Source organism: Argiope bruennichi, chromosome X2 (genome assembly GCF_947563725.1).
Source record: "Argiope bruennichi chromosome X2, qqArgBrue1.1, whole genome shotgun sequence".
Lineage (NCBI taxonomy): Eukaryota > Metazoa > Arthropoda > Arachnida > Araneae > Araneidae > Argiope > Argiope bruennichi.
In genome coordinates, this window is record NC_079163.1 from 137,782,442 (window position 1) to 137,809,019 (window position 26,578).

At 30.5% G+C, this 26,578-nt stretch overlaps 1 protein-coding gene across 2 annotated transcripts in view; it reads right to left on the reverse strand.

Moving 5' to 3' along the window:
- Window positions 1–26,578, reverse strand: part of LOC129960613 (uncharacterized) — a 43,704-nt gene that overhangs the window by 13,484 nt on the left and 3,642 nt on the right. For both annotated transcript variants that reach the window (XR_008783639.1, XM_056074149.1), the window contains exons 2-10: window positions 21,280–21,310; window positions 20,099–20,151; window positions 18,628–18,693; window positions 13,110–13,184; window positions 10,121–10,142; window positions 8,439–8,480; window positions 6,085–6,126; window positions 5,956–5,981; window positions 4,898–4,943 (exon numbers count right to left, since the gene is read on the reverse strand). Coding sequence is in view for 1 of the 2 variants with exons in the window: in XM_056074149.1 (XP_055930124.1) it covers window positions 4,898–4,943; window positions 5,956–5,981; window positions 6,085–6,126; window positions 8,439–8,480; window positions 10,121–10,142; window positions 13,110–13,184; window positions 18,628–18,693; window positions 20,099–20,151; window positions 21,280–21,310 (403 nt within the window). In the remaining variant the exon portion in view is untranslated. The remainder of the gene's footprint in view (window positions 1–4,897; window positions 4,944–5,955; window positions 5,982–6,084; window positions 6,127–8,438; window positions 8,481–10,120; window positions 10,143–13,109; window positions 13,185–18,627; window positions 18,694–20,098; window positions 20,152–21,279; window positions 21,311–26,578) is intronic.

Here is a 26,578-nt window from a genome sequence, read left to right on the forward strand (position 1 = left end):
AAAATTAAAGAATGACACTAATATACTGGAATTATATAAATATAGGAAAACAATTTCTAAAAGTCAGTAAATGAATGTATTTCCATTAAAGGATTTCAGTGAATATTAAATTCCGATAACAAAATTAAAATTATAATTATGTTTTACAACATGCTTTCATCAGTGTACTAAAAAGTACCAAGTACACTAATGAAATTACTCTTATTTTCTGCTTTTAATTTTTTACTTTGTAATTAAATGTTATAAATATTTCGGAATCTTCATTATCAAGTGGCTGATGCATTACATGAAATTTTAATTTGCTAAATTAATTGGTAAATTCTGTAAATTTTAGATAGAATACTGCCATGAAAAATACAAAATTATTACAGATTATAAATATCAGATTTGTAAACCCCAACTCATCAGGAGGCTAAAAAAAATAGAGATTCCAAAATTCTATTGTTATAATCAGAAAAAGGAGAGTTCATTAAAAATAAACGAGTACAATTTTTCGAATACGTATAATGAATGAGTCATTTTTCTAGGTAAAACTTCTGCACAAACCAAAGCCTTGTTCTTAGACTTGAAAAAATTTTACTTATCATTGATTACAAATATTCCGTCTTACCTATGGGATTTGTAAAACGAAAAAGGTGTATTGAATTTATTTCATACTTTTCATTTATAATATATATATATATATATATATATTCATCGATAAGATGCATATATTCTCTACTCTCTATGTAAGTGCAGCAGTAGCACTTAACATGATTGTAGTGTAGGCTGGTTAAAGTGGCTGCCCGGTAATTCCAGAGCCATCTCGAAGCGACATTAGGAACCAGTGTTCACTCTAAAAACAAGGAAAACTCCATTTCGAAATTGTAAAGTATCATTCATTTGATAAGAAATTTGTGTGCACACTATTGCTTGGAAGACAACGCATGAAATGCGTATTAACACCGTTTTCTTTCACAAGAATTATTGGAATCATTCAGAAATTCAGAGGAACTGACTCGAGACTTTAACGAGAAAATCATGCATTTGAATATTAAAATTAGAATATAAAATAACAATGGTATTCGAATGCGTAACTTTGTGTAATAAGATACTAAGTGCTGAAATAATATCGAAATTGGGCCACAAATAAGCTTTTGCAGTATGTTCCCCTTTGTATTTCCTGTAAAGCTTAAAATAAAAAAAAATCTACAGGAATGGACATCTTCAACCATCCTGCGTTATTAGAACAGAACTATCAAAATAAAGAGATTCTTGCTGAATGGCATTTTATATTACAGATAAACGTTCAATAATGTTATTATATTCCTGAAGAAACCTCTGTGTTTAAAGAAAGAAAGATTTAGAGAAGAAGTTTTGAAACTTCTTAATTCGTCTTGGCCTATTACTAAATCTAATATTTTTCCAAGTCCCCGGAGTAAAACTTCAATAAATTTTTGATTTCATAAAAACAGTTAATTATTGTCATTTAGGTTAGATTAAACAATAAGTATTTCAGGTGGCACAAAAATTTACCGAACAAACTTTAATAAATATGATTAGTTCTGTTTGAGGGTAATCAATGTTTAGGATAGATGAACCATTGATTCCTATTTATTTTCTTAAGGTGTAGAATTAAGATGACATAGTCTCTGCAGTTCTTTTTCTTTATTGATTTTCGAGTGAGACAGCAGCTGCCTATAATTCCACTTGGCGCAACCAAAAAGTAGAAAATTCTCTAAAATTTGACTTTCTATCATTTCTTAAATGACTTGCAAGCGAGCAAGTCAACCCTATTAGTAGAAAATGCCCAACGACGTTATTATGATATCTATGCGATACTGGCGAGTATTCAAAATGTTGGATAACATTGTAAAGATATCGTACAATATCTTCTGCTAATAGCGGAGATCTCCTAGTCCTTTATTATCTCATAATATATTACAACGTTAACTTCAATAAATTTTAAAATCTCTATTCAAATTTTATAATTAAAAGAATGCCAATGAAAGAAGTGTGCTCAACAACAGTTGTATTAACAAGATGTAAATGAGAATCGAAAATAATCCTCATCAACATTGAAATTCATACTCAATTCGAGAGATATACTGTTCGATTAAGACTAGGTTTACTTTACACTGTTTGCAATGTGCTTTTATTCTATCATTTCCTAAAATATTTTTAAATAATTCAAATGAAATTTCGGCCAAATTTACTTTTTTTTTTTGTACATATTTTATTTGATATACAGGATGTTCATAGTTAAACGGTCCTATTACAAAGCATACTACAACTATTGTTCAGGAAGTTACGAAATTTAATAGGACCAATGAAAGGATGGGAATTTTATTGATCTAATAATAATTTAGTTCAAAATGTCGTCACCAGAGGACGCTTTAAAATTGCACATTTAGCATTTACGATCAATTCTGAAGTTCTTTACTATAGAAAATGTTTCAAGACGGCAGGCAGCATTTTCATCTACTAATAGAGATCGTAAAATAGTGTTCCACCAGCAATGAGCTCTGGGGATAGAGGTGTCACTTCCACTGCCCTAACAACACCAGGGTTGGCAAGTCTGCTCTATAGAAATGCTAAGAACAAGTCGTGAAATGTCATTTTAACGATTAGATAAAGATGTTTCAAATGCTCCCATAGTCAAAAGCCGCATGGATTGCAATCTAGAGATCAGGGAGGCCACAGATCGCAAAACTGGTGGCTGATGACACGCCTTCAAAAATTACAAAAGAACATCCTAAATCCTACTATCATCCGGCTCAAAAATTCTTTGCGCACTTTTTTCTCCATTCCTAGTTCCAGAATGTCACAACGAAGGTCGCTTATAATCGACATACCCAAGATTTCCCAGTTACCACACGACTCCGTTGCATTTGAGGATTGCAATGAAATCTACAAGATTGAACATGAAGATTCTCAAATTCGGCAGTTGCCAACAGTCATCGAACCCTCCAAATGAAAGCAGGCTTCTTCAATCCAGATGATATTTCAAGGTCATTCTGAAACAACCTCAAAGACAAAAAGAAACTGAAGTATGAACTGATGTCGAGACTTGAAATCGTATGGATGTACCTTGCCGCGCAACATAGCAGTAGAAAAGGCTATCCAATCCTTTTGAAACACGATGGACTTCGTGCTAGCCTGTACTTCAGAAATTGTGCTCTTGCTTTTGGAACATCGAAATAAGCGAACTTCGATATGGTTTCTGCGGGAAAAGGTCCCCCCCCCCTTCTCCAAAATAAACATTAAACGAACTTTTTTTCTTTTCAAATTTCAACTCCATTAAAGAATGATTTTCAATGGACATTTTTCGCATCCTATTCCGATTCAGATATTTCAGTAAAGCAACTACTGCTGAATTATCGCTTTGATAAAACAATTCAACTATAAAAAAGAACGTTTATAAATATTTCGGATGAAAATTAATAATCGAAAAAGTTTTCGATCAAGTGAAATTACGATACTTCATTAAAAGACCTAATGCTTCACAGTTGCTTTTGCACGCGAAGATAAATTTCTCAGTGGAAACTCACCTTTTAAGCGAAATCGTCAAAGACACTTTGCTTCTCAAATGTCGTTTTTTTTTTTTTTCTTGTTAACTATCAAAGTGACTGTATTTTTTAATATAAATTTTATTCGAGAGCAACGAGTTCGATGGCAGTTGCTATCAAAGGTGTATCCTGGGGGGGGGGTTAAGTGTTTATTTATATTCCCTTTAGAGTTTGTATAATTCAATGAATATGAACTCGAGTGACCTATGGATTAAAAAAAGTGGCGAGATCTAATTGAATAATGGATCTTAAATGTGTAATTCCTAAAATAATACCGTCTGGCTGCTAAATTGATTTTTTTATTCGATCAAATAAATTACCGTCTCTTTCATGTAATGCACAACAGTTTATTCTTTTCTTTAAAAAAAAACTTCGTTTGTAGTCAATAACAAAATCTTGTCACTTAATTAAAGACACTTGCTATTTCATATATTTGCAGAGATAGAATTTTATAATAGATTTTCCACTTATTTGTGTAGATCTAGCGATCTGAAATTTTACACGCTTGTGCATTTACGAGAACTATGATAATTACCTTAAGACTAAGAAGTAGAAGATAGGAAAACTTTTAACCGCATTAAAATAAATATGTTTAAAAGATAAAATCAAATTTATTTATATTGCAGTTTTTCTGCAGGTCATTCTATAAACAAGACGTCACATAAAATCTTGCAAATCCCAAAAAACAGGTTAGAAACGAAGCAGAAAATCAAAGCACGCCTTATTATTGTGGAGACATACAATTTTGTTTGGAAAAAACTGGTCTTGAGTGTGTTTGGTATCACGATAACTCGTTATACCAAAATTATATTTTAATAAATTTTTTGCTTAAAAATTTTTGTTCGTTTCATTTATTATATCGCTGGAAAGTTGTCTGCCTGCCCAACGACTTGATAATTAAATATTCCTATAAAAGATAAGTTTCAAACTTGGCATATGGTTTAACAAAAAAAAAACCAAATTTATGAATCAGTGTTAGTTTTTGAAATGTAATGCCAAAGAGTCAACTGTCTACACTGTTGCGCACGTAAAGCTTTTAATAAAAATGTACATAAATGGATCTTGATACGTGGCCTTGACACCCAAATCCTATCTATCGGAGTTCCCACAAGATGAGCGAAAAGATGGGGATAGGAAATACATATTTTATTTCCGTCTCGAAATGGAATGCAAAGCATGCGACGAAGTCGACAAGAAATATTCCCACTATTTTGCTTCCTTTTAAGCAACTGGCGAACGTTACAAAACGTTTTTGCAGTTTTAACTACTTTGCAATAAAAAATTAAACCATTTCTGAAATAAAGGACATCTAGTTGAAACTTTGTATCGCTAAAAACAAGGACACTTACGCAGAGGTGGCCGTTGCTCTGGAACAGCAGAAATGGGATCTGGCAGCTGAAAAAAAAATAAAGATTTAGTTGATTGAAATTAACACATGAACACAAATCTATACATAGTATACGATGAACTCTCCTGAAAGCGTCTGTATGTTTGAACTCGAAAAACAGTTAACTGATATTGGAGATATTTGTACCATTTTGTAGGGCATTTATTGGGGAAGGTTTTAGTATATTGAAGTCCATGGGAAACTAACTTTATGTGGCACTTTCTAGATTACATCCAATTACGTTATATTCAATGATTTCTTTTTAAAAATAAATTTTATGACGACATCCATACTTTGAAACGACCCCTGTGCATCAAGTTTCAATTATTATAAAATTTTGCACACAAATCATTCATTACTTTTTATATCGATTAAAAAATGAAAAATTGCAATTTTAGTTTGTGCAATATTTTACATACTTTTCAAGAACTAAAAGGAATTAAGGAAATAAATATTTATAAAATATCAAAATGTAATGTTCATGGATTAATTGAAACATATTTATTCATTTCCTATATAAAATACTAAACATTTGCCTTTTTTTTTTTTTTTTTTTTTTTTTTGCAGTAGCAGCACGATATTTTTTTTTTAAATCCAAGATTCATGGCAGTGGCTCAAAAATTAAGAAACTTTGCTCCGAATGTTCACTGCACCCATGAATTTCGAATAAAAGAATTAAAGGAATGCTTCTCCATGATGCATTCCCTTTCTCAAAGGGATTTCTCCCTTTTGCTTATTATGAGTTAGTTCATTGTGTTTTATGCGTCATCCTTTGAACTCTGTTATTAAATTCCATGTATAAAAGCAGTTTATCCTTTTTCTATGTAACAAGACAAAGCAAGCAACGTTTCAGATTTCTTTTTAATTATTTTGATTGTTTTCCATTAGCAGTACCGATCTTAGAAGCTGAACAAGCTCGAATTTAAAAAATACTGTATGTATAAGATATTTTGCAAACTGCCTTTTCATTTTATAAATGGCTGAAACAAAAATATACGGAAGAAAATAAAGCATAGTTACCTGGTCCAGAATCTCCTGTAGTGTTCCTGCAAAAGAGGACAATTTTTAAAAATCGTACTCGCTAAATTTGAGAACAAAAATGAATTGACAATAAAACAAATGAATTGACAAACAAATGAATATGCTTACTTGTGGCTCCCACTACAGGAGGTGACTCTGTGGCTGGGGCATCTAAAATAACAAAATCTTTGAGAATATGCAACAACTACAACAAAAAAAGAATTTTCACAGGAGAATTCTCCCTTAAGAAAGTAGTTATCTTATTAGAAAATAAAGTAGCATCAATAAAGAATCCGATTCAAATTGTAAAGGGACACTAAAAAACGTTTTCTGAAAATTTATTCTGATCGTTCACGTCCATTTATAATATTTATACAAATTATTCGTAAAAATATTTGGTTTTTCAGAATTGAAAAGGAAGTTTTTTGATACACTAACTGGTATTTTCAAAGATAGTAATGGCGTTTATACATTAATAAAATAATAGGATCAGACATTTACTGCTAAAGAAAAAGAATCTTATCAAACAATTACTTATACGCTCGATAAAAAAAAAAATTGTTAATTGTTAAGTTTGAAAGCTTATTTAATCCATGGTTCATTTTTGCTGTGCAACTGTATGAAAAGAAAGAGCTTCATAGGATAGTCCTGTATCATTTCACAGTTATGCACAATAGACATATACTATTTATATCCATTTGATTTTAAATCAATTTAGAATTTGCAACTTGGATCACTCGGTGATTTTGATGTTATAACTGAATGATATTTCATACCTCTATTTGTATATTATTTGTATTTAATTTAATTAACTTGTTACTAAGCTTCATTTAAACTGATATAACTGCATTATATTTTGATGCTTTATTTTAATCTCAAATCTGTTGCATGAGCATAGCTGCAAGCTTGGGGTGATTATTTTTTCCACTAATACGTATGTACATATAAACCATATTGACTGATTAATAATTGTGTAATTATTTTAATACAAATAAATTTCCTTATTATTTCTAATATGTAGTTCTGTTTTACTATAAATATCCAATTTTTTTATGCCGTGAATAACATTAAATAATCATTGTTAATGAAATAGTGAAACTAAAACGTATGTTTTATTGAAAATGTTAAAATTTTATAAATGTTCAAGTAATAATTGCACGTTTTTATATATTTTAATTTAAATCTAAAAAGAAACTAACATATAATGTAAAAATCAGTAAATGTTAAAGGCAAAAAGATGTTATCTTGACATTCAGACAAAAGTTTCATCCATAAACATTTATTAATGATTTACAATGTGCTCATAACCTAAAAAATAACGTTTTCGTAAAAATTTCGAATATTTGTATTAATTTGTATTAAAGCCAATACATTTAAGATTCCAAAACGGTTTAACTTTTGTTTCTGCAATTTTTAGAAGCAAAGTTACTGGCAGAATTAAAACCAAAAACAAAATTTTTAAAAACTGATTTTAAGTTATAGAAATATTAAAAATGTGACCAAACAGCAGTTTGAGTTATTTATGCTAAAGAACTGTCATTTAACCTTAATTTACTTTGCAATTATCCTGTTACGTTACAATCAGTATCTTACTTTTGCAAAACAATGTTTACCATACAGGACAGTTTTCCTTTACGATGCTCCTCTAAAGAAAAAAACTTGCAATCTCACTACTTAATTACAGATTATATATATATAATTGGCATACAGATTGGTAGTTTTTGTACATTTTTGTAGATTCATACAATTTTTCTTATTAATATAACTTTATATCATAATACATTCTTTTTTCTTATCAAAGTATTTGAACATGTACTGGAAAATTAAGAGTTTTTAGATAAATAATTAAAATGTTACTTAAAGAAGTATAACCATTTTTAATTAATGCAAAAAACAAAGTAAAAAACTAAACACGATTTAAAATCAACACATTCAGTTACTGATGTTAAGAAAAAGAAACCATTATGTACGAAGCCAGTATGCTTAGTCTTCAAAGAATGATAATCTAAAAACAAGAAGAAAAAAATTCAGGAAATGAGCGGACCCAATATCGGGAAGCAAAATGGTGCGCAACAGTTTTTGAGTATGCCAAGATTTGCGATATGGAGCCAAGAAAGGTATTCTTTCTTTAAAATTCTCCCCAGTCATACGACTCATGTTGGGTACGATTATTTCTAGAAACTAGAAATTAGCTCCCTCCATTTATATCTCAATTCTATGGTGCCTTATACCTTCTGCTTTTAAAGGAGTTCCAGTTTTGACTGTGCAAATTTGAGCGAATTTTACTACAGGGAAACGGTAAAATGAGAGAGTTTTGTGTTATAGAAGAATTACGTTTAAAAAACATTTAAAACCTGCGCAATTCTTTTGCATCTTGCTTTGAGGAACTCAATAGTAGAGTCACTTAACAAATCTTGAAAGGGGAAAATAATCTTTGGAAATTAATTATTTGCAAGAAAAATATATTGGATAATCAAACTTACCTGATACCCAGGGCCCCTGAAAGACCGCGCTGGCGGACGGTCCTAGATCAAGAAAAGAATTATTACTCACACTGAAAATAACAGAAAAATATAGATTACGCTACAGCAAATGCGATTATGCAGAGTAACAATAATCGCCGCTTTATTACATTTGCCATAACAGATATATTCAATGTATAAAAAATGCGTAGGGTTTCTTTTCGTTAAAATAATATATAGCATCTCAAAATTTACAACTACTATAGGTGATTTGGAATGTAATTAGGAATTCTGAACAGGTATTTTGATCAAAGTAACAAATGCTAAATGAATCATGTTGGTCATTTTTTATTAAAAGCCACATTTACCTTGTGACTGTGCAGAAGTATCATTTTCATTTAATTTAACTTCCTGGCCATGAAAAAAAATATACATTTGTAAAATATTGATATTTATTGAATTAAATACTTTCACGTATGAAAACTCTTTTCGGCATAACTAGCCGAAATATGTAGGTTCGATTACAAATATTTTGCATTCGTAAATAACACTGTTATTTCTAAAACAGATTTTTTTTTTTTTTTATTGCGTCTTATGTTGATTTTCATTTCTCTCTCTCTCTCTCTGTAACAAGCTAAGATATTCCTTTTTTCCCGCTCTCTATCATTTCTAGAGCGATAACAAGAATGCCTTCTTATGGCTGTTTATTACTATTGAGTCCCATTTCTATTTCCCAAAGTATCATTCTCTTTTTTTTTTTTTTTTTTCCTTTCCAAAATTCTTAGTGACCAAAGACTTCAATAATTTTGGAAAAAAAAAAAAAAAAAAAATCAAAGGAACTCCACATGAAGAATTATTTAATTAATGTCATTGACTGTTATGCATACAGAATAAAAAATGTGCATTCCTCTAAATAAAGGAGGAAGTTTTTTTTAAAAATGTTCAAAGAAAAAAAGAGATTTATTCTTAATTTTATAAGTGGAAAAAACACGCGAATGCGGGTTTTAACGAAACAAAACTGGTTTGAGTTCGATAGAAAATATTACTGGAAATTGCGCTTAGCATTAATTTTTATAAACTTTTCAAAATTAAAAAAAAAATTTTAGGTAATTAAGTTATTTTTTAAAAAAAGAACTCTTATCTTTATGATAATATATAAATATATTTTGTGCAATAATTATTTCAGATTTCTTTTTTGGATGAAATTCTACTAAATGCAAAAATTTTTATCGTTTCATTAAATGTCTTTAAAAATTTGTAATATTTTACCGTTGAAACTAGTTGATAGAGAGCGATATATAAATTAAGCGTTGATATAGAAGTGGACAGCAGTAGGGCACACACAAATACCATACTGCAGCCCATTTAGAAAGATATGTTATAATAGACAAATAGACGTTTATTTATCGCATTATTTGCAAATAGGTTTTATATATGGAAAAAAATGGGCTAAAAAAGGAAGGAAACTGAAAAATTTATGGAAAAACCGATGAAAACATTTCTTACCCTTATTTCAATATGTGTCCAAAATATAATTTAATTATTTATGGGTGAGGAAAATAAATATGGAGATATTAAAAGCAATTTTTTTTTAAATTAGCAAAATTGATAACAGGATAACTTGTCAAATTTATATTCGATTCAACTCTGCGTGTGTTCCGAAAAGGGCTGAAAAACCTAACAAAGCAAGATGGGGATCTTACCTAGCTGTCCCAACACGGGAGGCTGCAACAAAAAAGAAAAAAATTATCAGATACTCAAAAACAAAACATATGAATTATAAAATTAAACTCTTATATGAATTATATTCCGAGCTAAAAATTTAAATAGATTATTCATCTGTTTAATAATGAAAAAATATTTTATAGATCATTTTGAAAGCTGCACAAAAAAAAAAGAATTGCTTCAAATAAAAACCTAATTGCAATCAAGAATTGCAAATTGCATTTATAGGATTGCAACTATTTTTATAAACATTCTGCAAAAATTATTTCACTTTACAATTGATACACAAAGGGCTCATATTTTGCAATCAAAGAAAAGGCTATTTATTTAAACTTGTTTATGTGCTAAAAATTTTTTTATAAAAGTCCCCATGAAATGAAACTGCCGTATTTCCGATTATTATAATATTGTATATAATCGTAAATAGAATAGAAAAATTCAGGCATTCGATTGGCTATTTCGTATTTTTTAGATGCACAAGTCCGATACGAATTCCTAGCACGTGCAAAAACGAAGAACTCCAAATAATTTGCGAAATATTTATTGGCGTTCCCTTTTATGAGTGAAATCACTTTTTACTTAATATTTAAATAAATGATGGAACAGATCAAATAAAAATAAAATAAAAGTGTACTTGAATGTCAAAATAAACTTCTTGGAAAACAAACCTTTGTTAGAATTTCTTTTGGTAAACAAATGTTTTATTACAAGATAAAAATGAATTTCATTCGAATGTTTGAGTGTGTGTTATTACTTTTTTTAAAGATTTAATGTTTACAGAGCAGGCAGGATTAAAAATGACTTTAAATACTTGCGTTTAATTTGTTTTATCTCAGTTATATAATTAATACCGATTTATAAATTTGTTCTTGTATCTTTTGAAAAATTACGGACTTTTAAGAGCGAATATAAAAATTAAAGCAACATTTATTTTTAGACTTTTAAGTATAAATTATTATGTTTTTGATAACTTGCATTTGGTCGTATTATTACGATTTATATGTTTTACTGATTTTGTTACTCCATTTATACATTTGCTTGATGAATGCTACATTTCAATGCCTAGTTAATTTAATCAAAAAGTTTCTATTTAATAATGGAAAAATCCTTAAAGCTAGTTACTTCTGAAAGGACTTTCTCTGAAATAATTATCCTCGTAAATATACATCGTAATATTATACCTATACTAATATATTTATACTTATTATTTCCTGCGTTCAAATTTCTATTCATTTATTAGAAGCAGCAAAATAAGTGATGAATCGCTATCTTAACTACACATTGATGTAAATTAAAGATGTATATATGTGGTATATTAACTCCACGAGAGGGCGCTCTGCGTTCTTCCGGTGATAGCTAGCAGTCGGAGGGCAGAGTTCAGAGTTCACTGGACAGGGGGAGAGAACTGACGTCCGCCGAGAAAGGTGCGACCGGAAATCGAGAAGACGTGAAACTCTGAAAAAGGGCCGAAACTGGAATTCTTGCGAAGAAGAATTCCTCTGCAAATGCCTGTGTACCACACATAGGTGGGAAAGGTCCTTTAAACAATATCAACTGTCCATCTTCATGTAATATAAATTCCTTCTTTATTATCAGATTCTCATTTGTAAAATTCATCATTTGTTAATCAAGAATAAAAAGATTAAGCTAATCCAAGTGGACTGATGCATTAAAACACACATATACAACTGGGTGATGTTATGCAATTTGAATTCCGTGTTTATAGCATGCTTATATAATGCATAAAGGTCTTCATGTACTGAAATCTTTTGCAATTAAGAAGCAGTGTTCTACACAAAATGGTCGTCAAAGCATAGAAGAATACCGATTTTCTATTTATCGTCGAATGAAATGCTCTAATTTTTTTTCTACTCATAAAATCAAGAAGTTAATTGTTTAACGTCTGTTTTTGAGTGGTAAGCATTGAGGTTAGGAATAGCACATACGATAAAGAAATACAAAATTACAGCTCAAAAAGAATTTTTCCCCTCTATTTCTCAATTACTTCACTCATGAATGATACTTTACATTTTACTATTTTGAGCGTAATGGTGACTCGGACTCGGTGTGATTTAAACAACATTTTCAGTACTCTTTAATAATTCTTTGGGAAAAAGAATCCAACTTCTCTCAGCAATGTTCATAGGTAATATTCTCATTCTATTGTCATGCATTCTGTAGGAATTGATTTCAACATGTAAATTGCAACATTACAGATACTTTTGAAGTGTCACAAGGAAAAGACCCGAGGTCAGGAGAATGCTAAACTTTGCCCTTATAAATATGGAAAATATTCCTTAACGAAAAATATTCAATACCTCCCTTTTTAATCAAAGTATATTAACTAAAATAGATACTCACTGGGAATTTATTCATAACGACGCTTAAGGGTTTAACCCTTTGGGTACATTTGACGTATCAGAATGTTCCGTATTTTTTTTTTTTCTTTCTATAATTCTAATTAGCTTAAGTCAACTCAGTATCAAGCATAAGTATATATTCTGAATAAGAAAAAAAAACGAATCCTTACGTAAAAGCCACTGCCTTCACGTGTTCAAATAATTAAATGCGCTTCAAATAAGTGTGTAGTCAAAGAATTAGAGTTATACGAACTCTGCTGACGATCTTCTACGAGTATCTTAGAACGCGTTGTCTTTTAGTATATATTTTTATTCACTTTAAAACAATATTTTTAGTTTTTACATACGATGTTCTACAGATAAAGTTCTATGGCTCTTTTTCCGCCCACGATTGTGCAATAAATATTTTAAAAAATAGCCATGAATGTAAAGTACGAATTAAAATTCACTTAGAAAAAGAAACATCGATATATTCTGGTCCCAAGAAGTAATGCAGTAAGAGACATTCTCATGAATTAATGAAAAACGAAGGACGAAATAGCAATATGCAGAAACTGAAAAGCAAAAGATCTAGCATGGTTACTTAGGAGAAGGCGGAAAGTCTTACCTCAGCTCGAACCTCCTCACGTGTGGTTCTTCTCTGCTCCTCAAATCCAATTGGTGGAGCCTCTCTTTGTGCTCCCTGTAAGAATAATATGCCATTTAGTGATAATTTCCTCAATTTTTTAACCCACCATGAAGTGGGTACATGAAAATCCGTATCCCACTTTCTTTCCAATTTCGGTTATCCCATTTGTTATTTTTTTTTATTATTTTGCTCAAGATTCCCCAAAAAATTCGGGATATCCAATTTTTATTTTGAAATTTATAAAAATGCATACTATTAAATCCATTGCTTCTATATTACATAATTAATCGTAAAACAAAGTACAGCAGTGCCATTCTCATCAAGTATGGAACACAAAATATTACTGAAAGGATTTGACCTTTTCATTCAGTGGCAATAATTATTGCCCCTTATGCATTGCATTGATTTATGTGTCACTAAATATTTCGCTGTTTACACAAAAAGCGTAAAGCGTTTGCATAACCTTTTTCCTGAGAAAGAAAATATTTCTTTCATTTACCATTTCAAATTGGTAAACGTTGCCTGTATACACATTATAAAAGTTGCATTCTTAATAATTTAATTTTACAAAATTTGAAGAAACTTGGCAACTCGGACTGACTGAGGGAGAACAAACTTTTGATGTTGATACTTAGATTAGTATACATGATTTTCTAAACAAGAATTTAAATATGCGTCGCCTTTAATTTTCAGAAACGTTTCCGATTTTAGCTTATAACCTCAGCAAACAGTCGTCAGCAATAAATGCCTGAAAAATGTATTTGAAAATCGGATTTCAAAACTCATTAAATCCGGTTCTTTCGCGATTTATTGTGGCAAAATTATTATATAATAAATATTTATTGTGGCAGTAAAAGTGAATATTTGAGAGAAAAAAAAAGTACTTCAGTTTTCTTTTACTCCTCTTTCGAAAGTTTTAAAACTTTTTCATTCTTTTTATTGTGCCGTGGTAATCCAAACAGCAATATTCAGCAATCTTTCCATTTAACCTTAAGATGCATTTAAACTTAAAGCTCAAGATGCAGCTGAATTTAAAATTGAATTGAATTTTGATAAACGACACTAAATACCATTTCATTAGATGAATAGAATGGATACGGTCGCAAAAAATAATCTCATTTTTATTCAGAATCACATTTTCACAAAATTGCGAATCTAACCAGCAGCACAATGCGACGAGTTATAAAGCTCACAGATTACGTGCGTGGTTCGAAGAGCACCGGGACGAGTTTACCGTACTCCCTTGGCCAGCAAATTCCCCGGACTTGAACCCAATCGAGTATCTGTGGTATCATCGCGATAGGCTTGTTCGCTCCATGGATCCTCACCGCGTAACCTAGAGCAGCTGGCCACGGCACTGGAACTGGCATGGTTCAACATCTCAGTGAACACCTTGAGGAATCTAAGTGACTTTCTGCACGTTTCGCAGCTGTCTTGCGAATCATTAATGTGACTGGACCATGTAGATATAATTTTTGTACATTTACAAAAAGCAAAAAATGCATTCTTCGGTTTTATTCCATCGATATTCCAAAAAATTGAACAAATTCAGATAAGTCAGATCTTTAACATGGATATTCATTTTCAAATAATATAGAAAGTTGCAATTGGAAATTTAAGCATAGTTTTCAAAGCTTAAGCATAAATTAAACATAAGTTTTCAAAATATTTTTTGAATTCGCTTCAATTTTAGACATTTTAATGACACTCAGAAATTTTAATTGTGAACTGGCTAGTACCCGGTGTGTTCCTGCCGCAGAAGAAATAATTTTGAAATCGTTTGAATCACTATCTTATTTGATTAGGAAAGATAGAAATAATGATATTTCTTTTCTTTTCGACAGTGAATACATTTATAGAAATTGAATGATATATAAAGGTGAAGTATAAATAATATTTATTCCATTTTTTAAACTTTATTTTCCGAGTGTCTTAAGATAAACAGTATTTATTTTTCCCCATCTTCAGCTAAAAAAATAAATTTTGTGGCCGTCCGACTCGTGAGCATGCAACATACAACTTGCCATGTGAAAAACATGGATTTTCTAGGGTTAAAGCAGGTGAAATTTTTCAAGTGAAATTTTACTTCATTGGTAGAAAAATAATTCGCATAATGGCATTTTACGCCAATGAATTTATCAGCCTTTATTTAAAAGAAGATATTTTGTTTTCAGGTATGAGCGATTGTGAATCAGATAGAAAATTCATTAAGATAAGAAGTACTTTTGATTTTCAATTGATTTCAACAATATGTTTATAAGATCAATAGAATAAGCAAGTTTAGGATTTGAAATTACAGAATACCTTAGGTATTGAGGTTGGAATAAAGGTTGATTCACAAAAGGAAATTCAATTGACTTCCGGTTTTAAAAAACGCATACGGAAGATATTTATGGCGCTGAAGCCATTCACTGAAATTTTATATATAATTTTTTTTATTCGCTAGAATTAAATTCTTATTTTGTCGTATGCGAAATATACAACACTATGCATTGTAATGGGCTAATAATTTGTCTCCGTGAATTAAGAGAATCTTCATGTTTTGGAATTCCAAGAAGCAAAAAACTTATTTGGAACTATATCCGCTTGTCTGTGAAAACGGAAATTCAAAAATAGTACTGGTTAGAGTTGTGAAAATTAGTATTATGTCTTATATATGACATCTGATTTTATCATAAAACTTAAAGATCTGTTTCAAATTTTGGGTCAATTCATTGGCCAATGGTTGACTACCTGTCTGTCAATTCCCGAGCGTTCAAATGAGATTGCTCAGAAATGCAACAATCGAGACGCATGAAATTTGGCATGCAGTTTTGGCACTAAAATGGTACTCCTGTGTCGATTTTCTAATCCAAGAGTTAATGTCTAAAAGCAATAAGAAATTCATTTTTACTTCATAAAGTAACTAAAATATCAATTTTTGAATATTTTCAATAAGAATATTCATCTGCAATATAGTCACAATTTGAATACGGCCACGGAAGGTAATCACTTGTAGAAAGCATTAAAGGGAAAAAAAAGAAACAAAGTAACTATTAATTTGCATACGGGCTTTGTTATATTGCATCTCCCAGTTTGAATTCTATTACTGGAACCAAAACCCACAGAAAGAAGTGCGGGTACTCAAATAGCAGAACTGTATGATATATAAACTACGAATTATCAGATTTTAAGAAAAAATATATACTTCTTTTACGGCTGTATAATTTTCGTCCTTTTTAAAAATTTTATTTTAATCATCGTTACGCAATGAGATGTGTTAAAACAAGGTATTGAATGTCTAGTTTACACGAGAATGATATTTGCATTACTATTTCTAATCACACATTAAATTAACGTAAAAGAATAAGGGTGCAGATTTTTAGCTATATAAAATGATAGATTCATTAATAGATCGCTGATTCAGCCTTGAGAGGAATACAAAAACTAATGCATTTGAAAGAGGAAAAAAAATCCACGTCCGAGTCGGATTAGAGGAAAATTCTAAAACCGGTTTAATGGACTCCACTTATAATTTGCATGAGAATCTTTACTTGTTTATCTATATTCCAAATTTATAAAACGAAACTGTTTAAAAATGTGGTTATCAGTCGAAAGCACGCGGTCTTGTTACTGCGACGGAAAAAAGTAAAGATAAAAATTCTTTTATTTCAATCTTTGTGATAATTGTTTGACTACCATTTCACTTAGATTTAATGATTTAATTCCTTGAAGTTAAACTTTCTTAATTTGCGTATTTCCGAAAAAATTATATAATCAACTTTAAATTCTGATAAGATTGTGATTACAATCAATAGAGTACCTTAATCATAAAACGGCATTCTCTTTCATTTACGGTTAGTATTACTTTACTATTTGGAAAACAGAAACTTGTAACAATCTTTGAGGGCTTTTTATAAACAAGACAACTTTTATCGGCCTTATTTCAAATCCTTATGTTAACTGAAATCGGAAGTATATAGATTATATGATTAATGCTTAAATTCTACATAAAAATTCTTAAATTTACATTACTTGCCCAATTATTTATTGATTATCAATATTTAGAAAAATTAAATATGAATGATTCGATAAAATATAATCCGATAAATAAAATGTTTTGGATAAAATCATCCGATTTGGAAATTATCTAGTGATTTTATAATACGTAAAATTCCCCATTATGATATGCAGATCTATAGAAAATTAGAAATAACAGCCCTACAACAAGCAGCATGTCACATTGTTGTTACCAATCAACGATGGGAAGTTTGCAGTTGCATTTTTTGAAAATGTTTCAAAAACTTTTACAGATATGCATGTAATTTTAGGAATTCGATGTTTAAATATTCCAGCTTTGCTTTCCCATAAAATGAATTGTAACGTCAGAAAATTTACCACAATAGTGTTTAAAATTTTTTAAAAAATAGTAATTTTTTTTAATTTGTAAATTTTATTCACTCATTAATGAATAAAATTATGCTCTTTAAATGAGCCACCCATCCATAAAAAAAAATCAGAAATAATTTTCAAGGTATATGCGATATTTTTTTTTTTTATTCATTTTAAATTAGACGTGTCATTTTTCGAAACTTCGTAACTCCAGAAAGTTTCAGCAGATGCTGGTGAGAATCTGTGGTGACAAACTTCGTGACAAGTTATTGATTGAGTTAAAATGATTGGTAGGCGCAATGGGAAAATTTCGAGATATTAACCATTTTAATTAGTCAATGTGTCAATCCAAACAAATTTGTCAACTTGGGCCAATTTCATCGAAACCAGTTTTATGAAGATGCGATAATAAAGAGCAAAGTTACAGATGTGTCCCATTATTTTTTTTATTGGCCACTATATATTGGACTATATACCACTATATATTCTTCCATCATGGTGAGAATTAAGAGAAATTACGAATTTAGAGATTTAATGAAATCATAGCAGAATTACTTTTTAAGATTCTCAATGTTTATATCTTTATGCAGTTTGTGTAGATGTCTTCTAACGCTTAAATTATTCCCCATAAAGTTCCCGAAAGATGCAGTAAAATATTTAAGCATTAAATCCAGAGACACGGTACGAAATTTAAAATAGCACTACAGTAACTTTTAATCCATACAAGATAATGTTCCATACTTACACACTTTCATTCTTGCCAATTATTGTAAATTTTAATTTATTCAAGATTAATTAATTCGAGTTTTTTCAATATGAGGTTGTTTTACTTTATAGTTAAATTAACACATTATTTTGAGTCATAATTTACAGCCTTAGTAAAATACTAGGCTGCAATATTTTTATGATCATGAACTTCTTGTGAACAATTTTAATTCGAGCTGATGCATACAAAGAAAGCAAATTTTAGAGTGCCAAATTTTACTTAATTTTCTGGTATTGTAAAACTTCTTCCAGCACTTTCAACAGGAAAATGACAAAGCTATTCATGTAGAGAAATCAGCTTTAGTATTTTTATGTCCGTTTATAGGATCAAGAATAAAAAGTACGAGAGCAAGAAACATACCCGGGCTGGTCTTGGTCGACCACCTGTGCCCGTTCGCCTCCTCAAAAATCGCCTGATGTCATAAGGCTGAAAATAAAAAGATAAATATATTATTACAGTTTTAAACATTCGAATTAAGCAAATCACAACAACACACGAAGAAAACTACAATCTGATTAAATGTTAATCGATTGGTGATCGATTTAAAAAAATGGTAATTGTTTTTTTGAACTGGTAATTAGTTCAAAAAATTGCTTCTCTATGGTTTTTAAATGACAGGATGCTTACCAAAATTCAGGTATAAAGACAAAGGGAAATAAAGGATCAACTACATGAATTGAAAAATTAAAAGCGTCCAACTTGTATTTGTTATTGAAGGGAATTCATCCTAAATTCATGGCTAATAAAGTTTAGAATTGCAAGATTTATTAAACTGAAAAAGTTGAAGAAAAAGATTTTCAAGCGATTTCATACTTAAATTATAGGCCACAAAACATTCAAGGAAAGGACTCAAATATTATTTTGGCACACTAGATGTTTTGGACAGATACATTGTGACATAAATTAAAGTTTGAAAGAATTTGTTTTTCAATTTTGGAAATTAAGGCATTTAGTTAAGCAAAGGAAAAAAAAATTAACCAATCGGATGTGTTGCGAATATTTAAAATCGATCAGCAAGAAACCATCAAAATTTCTTGAAAATTAAAATAGGTCACACTGTACAATCCGGTGACACTACGTTGGTGACCTCCAAAAAAACTATCTGATCTAAACATAACCAAAACGATCTACCGAAGCCAAACAAAAGAATCCCAATTAGACATGTGAACAGAATAGTGTTAAAATTTGGTTTCTATGGACCATTTTTGTAAGCATTCATAAAACTTCATTCAGCAACTAGCTTATTCGCCCAGATTACTGACTTTTTTAGGCCTTTAAATGGTTTCTGAAATGCGATTAAAGACATTTCTTCTTGTTATTTGTTAATACTGAAAAGCATGTATTCAATTGAATCAGTTTACTGCAAAGCTATAAGTGTATATATAAGTATATCAATCTGATAATATATAACCCGATTATAAATTCATATATAAATCTGATGATCTGTCCCGACTATCATGAATTGCAAATATTTTTAACGAGTTCTCTTAACCCTTTCTAGGGCCATGGAAAGTAAGCTTCCCACCAAATTTATCAATCTTTGTATGAAATTATGTAGGTTGGAAGTTCTGACACATTTTTTTAGTAGGACAGAATTTTAGATGCTTCAGTTCTTTATCTCAGACAAAATGGTGCGCCTTTATTTGTTACTTTATTAATGAACCAAATTAATTAATGAAATTAAATTTATCTAATAAGCTAAATGAATCCCTTTCCTTATTCTAATTTCAAGCCTAAAAATATTTTAACATAATATGACTAGAAAAAAATGGCCCTTTAAAGGGTTCAAGTGGAGAAGGGAATAAGCATAATAAAATTGGCTTCGACTTACCGCATGTCTGGACCGTTGTGGATCTTCTTCGGAAGATTCTCTTCTGTCCCCCTCTGCAAAGACAAGAATTCTATAAGGAATGCCAGAAATATTAACACAAATTTTTAATCGTGTCTGTTAAATTACTAAATCAAAAGTTCTTTTATTCTTCAGTTTACTATTGTTTATCTCGAATCAGATGGAAAGGTTCTCATGCCACACTCGATTCACTTTCTCATTATGGTGCGACGCCACTAATGGTTCGATTCATTTAATTAACGATTTCTTAGTGAAAGCCCATATGAACCGAGTCTACCAAGATGTGTGCAAGGTCTGAAACTAGCCATCGGTGATAAAGCCAAACTTTTGACTGTTGAAACCCTATGGAGCAACCGCTCCCAAAAGAGAACACTTAAACCCGATGCCATTCCCGTGCGATCCCTGATACACAGAGGTGCTCCGCTCATCCGAGAGTAATTTAAAACCCTTGTTTAAATCCACACAAAAGCTAGTAAAGGGTGAAAATATCGCCCGATCTCCTGAATGGGCCATCCTGTTCATAGGAGGAGCGTGGTTGAATTTTCATCTCCTTACAACTTATTATTGAAGAGTGAACGATGATTCAAATTAGAGCTATCATTTCGTCATATTAAACAATTTCAGATGGCAATTTTTTTGGACTTCTTTTTATCCCTTAGGAGAGAAAACCGCTTCGAACGATTTTGATTGTTATCAATTACAGACACCTCAAGAAAATCTAGGAATCACAGGATTGAGAAAAGGTGAAAATTCATTTAATTTTATCTTTCATGATGTGACGTTTTTATTTTTGATGAGGTTTTGATGAGGGTTTTTATTTTTTTAAGTATTGTTTTTATTAGAAGATTTTATCCTCCAAAAACTTAAAAATTAATGATAGTTTTTTCTTTTTCAAAGCTACGCAGACAGAACTTGCTTCAAGACATTTCATTGTTCAGATTTTGATAACGCATCAATACTTATTTTTGCTAAACCGATATAACAGATAGTCAATAGAATTTAAATAAATTTGTGGAAAGATTTCACAGCGTAAGACAAGAAAAAAAAACTGTGGTAGATAATTATATATAATAACGCAAGACAACTTTCAGAAGTGAAAAACAATCATGCAAAAATATTTAAAAAAATGAGAAGTGAAATTGAAAGAAATGAAGGTGACTTACGTCCATTTCCATCATTTTTGTCGGAACTCATCTGAAAGACAAAATATTTTGTTTAAGGAATAAATATATATTCAGATACATTAAGTTCGAAATATCTTAGTTTATTAGAAACTAAATTTATGATAAACAGAAATGGAGAAGAATAATTATAATGATATTTTGCATTCAAAATTTGCATTACACTTTTTTTTTCCTGCCAAATTTTGTGCCCGATAAACGTTTTCGAATTTCATAAGCACAATTCACCAGTCTCTGAACCAGAAATATTTAGATTTTGCTTTCAAATATTTGAACGAAAAATATTTTAAATTAATTCAACTGAAGGAATAAAAATTTGTTTTACATTAAAGCATACCTGCAAATATTTCTTTAGTAATTTCTACTTCACCTAACTTTCAATTCAGTTGAGGCATTTAGTCTGGCTTATTCATTAGGAATTCGTGTTTCAGATATTAAAATAAAATTCTATCACGGATAACCAGGGCAGTGATCTCCTCGAAACCTTCTCGCATACTCCCTAAAGAAGATATTATGCCTATCATAACGCATACCCTGTGAAAGGGCGTAAAAGAAAGGGCGAGTGCTCAAATATTGAATCCCATATACGTCAGTTGTGAGCTTCGTGCTAGAGTATCGGTACTTGTGTAATAATTAAATGGCGAAAAAATAATTTCAGAGTACTGACATTTGGCTTGCATCTAGAATGCGATGACTGGACATTTTAGTGACGATTAATCATTAGCAATACAATACAAGTGCCAGAAAGCTGAATGTTTCCGAACCGATTGAAACCAAAACTTGGCACAGAGCTAAAATTGTAGTCGCACGATCACACAAATTTCCTTTAAGTAATTGCGTTAGCATACAGACGAATGAAAAGAAAGATGGATGGATTTCTTTCAAAGTTTTATACCTCCCAACATTTTATATTTAACTTGGATACCAAATTTTATCTATCTAGCTCTTTACCCTTTCCTAAATATCACATTCATTTGCAATCGGACAGCTGGTCAAACAGACTTTGAATGAATTTCATTATAAATTTTTCAGAAATCTACAAATGTGACGAACATTCAATGATGATATTCATCTTCACCGAATGCTTTTCATCACAAATTTCATCCATATAGCTCATTCATTTTGAATTATAGTGTTTACCGGTACTTGTATAGATATATTTTACAATTTCAAATTAAGGACAATTCAAATATGCGCTTTCTCAATTCTTGCAAGTCTGAATATTGAGTTCGAATATTTGTAATGATTACAGTATTTTCAAAAATTGTATATTTCACATGCGAGAAAGTAAAAATGAACTTCACTAAAATAAATAGGTTTATTTCGGTATAGTTGAGGTCCTAATATTTTTTTCTATAACTGTCAATTTCGAATCGTTTGAATACGTAAATGTATGAATTTAAATGAGCAAATATGTTTACATGAAGATGGTATTGTAAAATCTCGGTTCTCTAAAATGGCCTATACATTGAGTACAAATATGTTCGTATTCACATAGAATCTATTTCAAAAAGGTCCTCCATAAAGTTGTTAGCAAATTTAAAAGGCAGGTCATACTTGAAGAAGCACATCATTTTTGCTATTGAACATGAAAGGATAAAATGTACAACGCATATTTTAATACAATGAAAATTTCCAATGTCGCAACAACAATTAATCTCTATAAAAAATTTGAAACCTAGACAGTTTCAAGTCTTTGAACACTCCGGAGACTGCTTTCCTACTTGCCATTGTAAAAGACATGCTGTAATGCCATTATTTATCGATTTTGAAATGCTCTTGTACATGTATGTTCGGTTAAACATGGATTGCATCATTTACCTGTCATTTTTTTCTATTACAATTCAGTTAGAAAGAGGCCCCTCCCTCGCAGCGTAGCAACCACCTTTTGCATTTAATCTCAAGCTATATTTTAAAATTATTCCAATACAGCTTGTTTTTGTAAATTGTGGTTGCTTACACATGTAAATGACTTGTTGGGGTACTGGCTAGTTAAAAGCTATAACATTTGTTGCAAACATGTGGCAAGTCGGATTGCAAAAGATACAGCCAAGTCGAAAATTCAGAACCAGTTTGAATTTTTGGCGAAATAATATACTTCCTAGAAGATTTAACAATTGAAAACTTATCATTGCGATTTTATTCTGCAGAATTTGTGTGCTCGTTCTCGATACCTTAATGACAGCTAGATGTTCTAGTGATCTGTGAATCACGGTACAAGGGAAAAATTCTGTCTTTCGTCAATTTTGAATCTTATCCTTTACAATTTTTCACTCTTCAGAATTCTGTATAAAGAGGAATTCTTTAACTTACAAACTAGGAATTTTTTTTTTTGGGGGGGGGGAGGCATGTTGCACACTTTTTTCAAATTAAGTCGTATATATCCAACATTTACGAATTTCGTGATATTATATATAATTTAAAAAATTGATTGTGGGTAGTTTTCGTTAATTTAGAAGGAAAAGCAGTTTTTCTACTTATACACGAAATTACGTTTCACGTATAAACATTCAGATTTTTTTAAAAAAATTTTCTATTTAATTCTTGATTGTAATAAAAATAATAAAATTTCCAATATCAAAGTTTTGAAAAAATTGTTATAATATATTAAAGTTCTGAAATTTTTTCCCATCTTAAGTATTGTCGAATTCGACAAATGCGTCATTATTATCTAAACGATATTGAAGCAATGTAAGGAACGGCAAATAGATTTACCGCTTCATGTCCTCCGATTTATTTTGCGTCCTAAGAACCTGATTCTATGAATCGTGAAGTATTTGTAAAATGCAATATAATGCGTCATTTTTATGCCTTCTAATACGAGTTTTCCATTAAAAGATGCGTGATCCTTTCTTTTGAAAGAGAACGTGTTAACTCGTTTTCGTAAACGATCTGTTAATATAAGTGATGTGCAAAACCTATTGTCCTTTAACGTGTAGAAAACAGTTTACATTGATGATCAAATTTTTGGGAATATCTTCAATTTCGTATAATATTATTTTTATCATAAAACGGAAAAAGCAATCACTTCAAAGGAGAACTTCAATTTTATTGTCAAAAAAATCCTTAAATTTCGAACCACTGAAAATTCCTTTGATTTTCGGCTAATTCAATCCTTGATTCAATCAGCCGTTGCATTTTGAGAACATCGATTTTTTTTATATATATCAGGAAATTCGCAGAAAGAATAACGGCCAAAAAATATTGAATTAATAAAATACGACGACATTTAACCGTTTGCATTCAAATGTCTTCTCTCAGTCCTCATTCAAGATGGCGCATCATTGACATTTTATTTAATTACAATTGTTATAAATACCTACAGAATGTTAAAAAGATGAGTTTCCCTAAAAATTAAATCTACAATAAAACATTTGTATGTATTTATTTTTTGGTCTAATAAACACATCCATGAATTAAATGAATAATTATGCATCAAATTATCTCACCGAATGCAAAGGGTTAAAGGTATTAGAATGCTCAGTTTCGAAGCCCTTTTTGAAAGGGCAAAACAACCATCCTTCGATACTTTAGCTTACTTACACAAAATAACACTTTACAAAGAGTGAATTTTCTCAGTGGTATCAGCGGAGGACGGGACGCAGGGTGGGGGGGGGGAGTAATAAAGCCTGCAAATCAACTATCAGCTTAAAAATATTTCATTACTTCCCAATATTATTCGTGTATAATGCTGCTACTAATACATTTTTACTATGTAATATAATATGGAAAATCCGAGTATCATCCTTTTCAGTGCAATTCTCTGAGTCATTTTAAGTAGGAACACTTCAGAATTAAAAATTTGTAATTCTTAAGCATAGATCTCACTTTTATGATGAAATTGTATAACAAATTTCACTTATACAGAGAGATGCGTCTTTGAATTACGTTCGCATACACACGACTTCTCTTAGACGCACTTTGTATAAACAGCATATCGAATTTCATTAGTATAACTGAAAATACATCGGTTCATTTTCATACACATAATTAAAAAATGCAATTTTTGAGCTCGTGTGGGGGAGGGAGAATGATATAAACGTCGTATACTTATCGAAATATGGAAGTCGATATTTTCGCCATAACAATATTTTCCTTTTTTGTTTTTGAAAATGAAAACATCGTTTGAAATGCATATAAACCAACATGTACCAAGCATTGCTCGGAGAATTCCACGTGTTAAAGCTCGATGATTTTGTGTAAGGACTTGGTAAAAAAATGCATTCAAATGGCAATCAAAGAACAAAAATATTTCAGGAAATTCTAAAATTCCTCTGAATTCATTATCAATAATTAAACTAAAATATTTTAGAGAGCGATTTAAAAATTATTAGAATTATTGTTTTATTTTTAATTTTAAAATAACACAAAAATTCTCTTAATTATTCTATTTCATTCGATTGCACTTTTTAGACGAATACACCGAAACAACGCGTAACTCTTACTGGAGTTGATCCCTGCATTAGATAAACTAGTTTTGTAAACTTGAAAATTTTACCAGAGTAGTTGTTATGGTCGATATCTTCCAAACTATTGGGAATTTTCACAAGTGTGCAAGTGTTGGTCCTTAGTAAAATCGAATTTAATTCCTGCACAGATTTAAAAAGGAAACGCCGCAATGCACTTCGGGGTATTTTGAACTTTTTGCACTGACAGAGGTGCAAATGAAGAGTTATTTTTCAGCCTTTAGTACAAAAGTGTTGCGCAGACGCATATTTCCTTTGACGTAAGGGCTCACTGCAAAGCTTTATATAAAAATATTTTTTTCTTTTAAATCGTAAAGTGATTTATTTATTTATTTTGAAAAAAAATTTGCTGTAATTTTTTGCAATATTATATGCGCTTGCTTTTAACTATCAAGATTATAAATTAACTTTAGTGCAGTGAAAATGGATGTTGACTGAGAATGTTTGAGTTGCCTTTACGTAACAGGCTTTTTAATGTACGTACATATCCGATTTTCAAAAAAATTTTTTTTTTAAAAATAGAAAGTTTAAGTTGCATAATTACTCTGATTATAATGAGTTCTAGCATGGTATCTTAAATGATCCTTTCGAGTACAAAACATAATTAGTTGTGGGGAAAAAAGTCAAAAATTGTCGGTTTTGTATTAACGCGACTTTGTTTGCAGGTGAATATGAAATTTTCGACTTTGTTTCGATCTCAATTTAGTATTATTGAGATTTTTCTCAATTTAACATTCTGTTGGAGGAGTTTTTCGAACCTCAAACTAAGAATTGTTTCCCATCCACAGAGAACGAGGCGGTTCTCTGGTTTAGCC